We start from the raw sequence: 5012 nt of genomic DNA on the forward strand, positions 1-5012 counted from the left end.
AGACTTGATATATATCAAGGTATATGCTCAGTGTTGGAGAAATTTCCATGAAGTGATGAAAAGAATTTATATTTCTTTTTGTGTGGGTTAAATGTTCTGTAAATAATTGTTAGGTTCATTTGGTTTATTATATTTGTTCACTTTAAATTTCTCCATTTAAGTTTTTTTCTCCCTCCTGATGGGAGTGGAATATTGAATTCTCCCACTATCAGTATGTGAAGGTCAGTATGTGGTATAAGCTGAGTGGTGTTTTTTTTTTTCCCAACTTGGGTACCTGTGTGTTTATGGCATAGATATTAAGTATTTAAGGTCCTTTTGGTGTATTTTTTGATGAGTATATGATGTTCTTCTCCATCTCATCTGATTATTTTTGGTTTGAAATTCAGTTTTGTGCTAACTTAGTTTGTGATGTCACATAGTTATGATGTAATCTGATATTTAGTGTGTCCTGTGTCATGCCTTGAAACTAGCATTATCTATCTCTTCTATCTATCTCTTCTCCCTGTCATCCGACTCTCACATTTTTTATTATTTGTCTTCTGCAATGTTTCCTGAGCCTTAGCATGCATGGAATAAATATCCTGTTTAGAGCTGATCCTTTAGCCATCACTTATTCTAAGCATTATTAACATCTGTATGTATCTGCTGTTGATGACAAAGAGAAGCTTCACTGATTAAGCATGAGAGGAACATTTTTCTGTGGCTATAAACATAAAATTTAAAACTACAATTTGATGCCATGCCAATTTAGCTAAACAAGGGTAATAAGATTTTTTTCTTTTGTCTTTGAAATTCCTACCTATATGTTTTGATCAGGTTTACAGTACCAAGCATATGTTTCCTACTATGGAGAGTGTATCAAGCCGCACTGATAACAGTTGGTTACTCCCATTGCGGTTATAAGACAATTGCACTAGTTATCATCTATCTTGCATAGCAGGTTGGCACTATCATCTGTACAATTCCTTTCTGTGAAGCACACTGAAGACTTAACTCTTCTGAAGCCTACATAGCACTTCAGCACTGTGAAATCTAGTAGGAAGAAAGTTTAAGCTCAGCTCAATCTTAACTTCTAGTAGAAATAATTGTTTTATCATTTAATTCTGGTTGGTAACCAAGAAAAATTAAAGTACTCTACACTGGTCAGCAGGCATCTGTAACAATTTTGACCAACAAAACATTAAGGAAAGTTAAGGAAGTTAACAGATACACGCACCTGGCAGATATTTTATGTTTTAAGTCAGGAGGTTTTTGTTTCATTTTGTTTTTCTTGGTTCAGTCTCATTGTGATAGATCTTTTTAGCCTTCATTGGTTGAACTTTGGTAGTTCATATGCATTTAGAAATTTATCTATTTATTTTAGAAATTCCAATCTATTGGAATAAGTTTTAGAAGTATGACACTATGATCTTCTGGATTTCACTGGTATATGTTATAATGTTCATCTTCATAAATCTAATATGATCAATTTTGTCTTTTTTCCTATTTCTTTTTGTTAATTTGGTTAAATGATTACTAATACTATTGATTTTTCTCAAGAATCAACTTTTTATTTCATTTATTTATTTTTTCGTTTCTATTTCATTGTTTTCTTCCCTAACTTTACTTTTGTTTTTCTTCACTAATTTGTGGCTTGTTTTTGTCTTGTTTTTCTAAATCTTACGGGAATAATTCAGCTATTTACTTATTATATTTCTGATTTGAAATACCAATCCTTTGAATTGTAATTGTAAACATTCCTCTGAGTTTATTGAGTACCATAAGTTTTGATATATGTTGTATTTTCATTTTCATTTGGATCCCTGTTGGTAAAGAAATGTCACAAATAGAAATGTGTTTACATCGTAAGCACCTGGTCACAGATTCTTTTAGAATTCAGATTTAAAATTTGTCCAGTTTCCTAATATAGTTTGATTCAATAAATATTGGAAGTAGATGGTTAGATGGTTCGTGGATATTTTCTCTGTCTGGGCCAGTGCTAGAGGTGCAGAGGAAGTGTACAACAGAAGCAAAAAGTCTGATGACCTCTTAACCTGTCAGTGCTGTATGCTGGCATATGACAAGAGGCGTGTATCTGTTATTTTTGTGTATGTCAGTCAGCTGAAAGATCTAGAAAGTTTATAATTGTTTCATTATCTTGTCTAGGATAAAGAATATTTAGTTTTTACTCTCATCAAGTTATATGTCAATATGAAATCTGTCAATTCTTATTTTTGTTTACTAGAAAGGGGTAAGAGGAGTTGGTTTAGTTTCAACATATAGAACATTTTGTATCTATTGATGTGATAAAATATTTCTAAAATCAGGAAAATAGCCATCATTTTTGTTGAAAACTAATATACAATTCCTCTCTATCTATTTTTGTGAACATCAAATGTTAACCATTTTTGTTCAGAACCACATTTTCTTAGGGCTGTTATTGTGGTAATGAAACACAGTTACCATAAACAAGTTGGAGGCTAATTTGCTCATACTTCCACAGCACTGTTCAATATTGAAGCAAGCTGCATAGGAACTGAAAAGGTGCAGGAACCTGAGGGTAGAAGCTGATGTGAGTCCCTCAAGGGCATATTCTTACTGGTTTGCTTCTCATGGGTTGATCAGCATGAATTCTCATAGTGAACAGTATCACCAGCCCAGGGATGAAAAGAACTGCTTTGAATTGGGGCTTCCACATTGATCACTAATTAAGAAAATACTCTACATCCAGTTATTATGGAATCAGTTTTTAAAATTGAGATACCCTCCTTTCAGATAACTATAGCTTGTGTCAAGATGAAATAGAACTAGACAGCTCACACATTAACATTTGCTATAAGACCACAAATGTGCTGTTATTATAAAATCAATATCAGGAATATTAAGATATATTTCAAGTCTTTGAAATGATTCTATGCATATTTATTTAGATCAATTTCATACGGTGTTACTGTTCTTTCCAATTTTTATAGTGTAAGGGTTTTCATGGGAAGAATAGATGACTGTAATAATTATCAGGATTTCAGTTTGTTTACATTCACAATTTTCAGCAGCTATCATTATTATATGACTCATAAGTTTAGTTCATGTTCCAAACTGAATTTTTTTGGGAAATATAAAACAACTAAATTCAGTTGAGTGTAGTGGCATACATCTTAATCCTGACACTCAAAAGAGAGAAAGGCAGTTACAGAGTTTTCAGGATAATGTGGCCAATACAGAGAGACCTTGTCTCAAAAAAAAATAAGTAAGTCAAAATAACTGAATTACTCTATTGTCACTCTAGTAAAATATCCTTTTGTTGTGGATAAATGAGGATAAATTACAGTCATCAACCTTTAGAAGCAATATGGATCCAATGAGGCAGAATCCACAGTTCTAGGTGCTTAATTTTCCAACTTGCATCTTATATTAAATGTATGGCACCTGTTTTTAAGTAACACAAAAGTGGAGCCTTTTTAGGGAACTGCTAATGTCCTGATTTCTCAGACTGTAGATGAAGGGATTCAGCATGGGAGTGACCACAGTGTACATTAATGAGGCCACCACATTGTTTCCAGAAGAGAGAGACAAAATAGAACCAAAATACTCCCCAAGCCCGGTTCCATAAAATAAGCACACCACCGCTAGGTGAGACCCACAGGTGGAGAAGGCTTTATACTTTCCTCCTGGAGAGGTGATTCTCAGGATAGAAGAAATTATTTTAAAGTATGAGACTAGGATCCCTGATAAGGGAAAAACACCAAGTATGATACCAATAACATACATGAGAATGCTATTATTAAACGTGTTGTTGCAGGCTAAATTTAGAAGTTGAGAAGGGTGACAGAAGAAATTAGTGATTTCCACATCTTTGAAACATTTAAGTCGTAAGGCAATGAAATTGTGAAGCAGGGATTCAAAAAGGCTCGCTAACAATGACACTAAAACCAGGATACCACAGCGAAAGGGGCTCATAATTACTGTATAATACAGGGGGTGGCAGATGGCAACAAATCTGTCATACGCCATAACAGTCAGAAGCATACTATCCATACATGCAAAAGTGACAAAAAGAGACATCTGTGTCAGGCAGCCCACATAGGATATGACTGAACTGTGGATTTGAAGGTCTGCGACCATGTTGGGGACTGTGCTAGAAATGAAGCCAATGTCAGCCAAGGACAGAAAGGAGAGGAAAAAGTACATGGGAGTGTGGAGGTGGGAGTCAGAGCTGACAGTCAGGATGATGAGCAGGTTCCCAAGGACTGATATCAGGTACATGCACAGGAACAATCCACAGAGAATGGGCTGCAGTTCTGGATCATCAGAGACTCTCAGAAGATAGAATTCTGAAACATGTGTGATATTTTGCATTTTTATTTTCATCATTACCTTTTAAAAAGGAAAGAAATAATGGTAAAAAGAAAGCCAAATATAAATTCACTCCAAATTCTACATAATTTGAATGCTAATAATCTCATTTATGTTGTTCCATGTTCTTACAGAAGTATTTTTGCATTCCACAAAGGCAGCCTTTCTTTATTGCTTCATGTGTTATTCACTTCCTTATGTGCACAAGTAATTTATCTACATTCATTTAAGCCAAGTTAGAAAACCATAACCATTAGATAAAAGAGGTATATAGTGACAGGAAATAGAACACACTCTATTTTGACAACCAATAGAAGTAATACTATCTCCCTCTAAAGAAAAACATCATTCAAATTCAGCAGAAGACTAAGAAGTACACTACTCAACCACAGTTCATTCTACTAAAGATGGTATCATTCCCTCTACTGTAGAATACATATTTGGGAGCTGCAAATACTTATGCACAGCAAATTAGTTGACACAATAATATCATATCCCCCAACATATGGGAGACTGAAGCAGAAGAAAAACTAGGGGTTCCACTATCTTAGAAAAAGAAGAGGAAACATTGGGAGGAGAGATAGGCAGAAGAATTTGTTAGGGCATAAACACTCTCAAAGTTCATACTTTCCTTAAAAACATAATTATTAAATTCAACATTGTGTGCAGCAAAGAGACAA

At 34.2% G+C, this 5012-nt stretch overlaps 1 protein-coding gene across 1 annotated transcript; it reads right to left on the reverse strand.

Moving 5' to 3' along the window:
- Positions 1-3411: 3411 nt before the first annotated feature.
- Positions 3412-4350, reverse strand: LOC101981430 (olfactory receptor 7E24-like). The gene has a single exon (XM_005347436.1). The coding sequence runs from the start codon at positions 4348-4350 to the stop codon at positions 3412-3414; it is 939 nt and encodes a 312-aa protein (XP_005347493.1).
- Between the last annotated feature and the right edge of the window lie 662 nt (positions 4351-5012).

The sequence above is a fragment of the Microtus ochrogaster genome, chromosome 5 (genome assembly GCF_000317375.1).
Source record: "Microtus ochrogaster isolate Prairie Vole_2 chromosome 5, MicOch1.0, whole genome shotgun sequence".
Lineage (NCBI taxonomy): Eukaryota > Metazoa > Chordata > Mammalia > Rodentia > Cricetidae > Microtus > Microtus ochrogaster.

What these genes read in the sequence shown, in the direction of transcription:
- LOC101981430 (XM_005347436.1), bottom strand. Translation starts at nt 4,350, where the DNA reads ATGATGAAAATAAAAATGCAAAATATCACACATGTTTCAGAATTCTAT.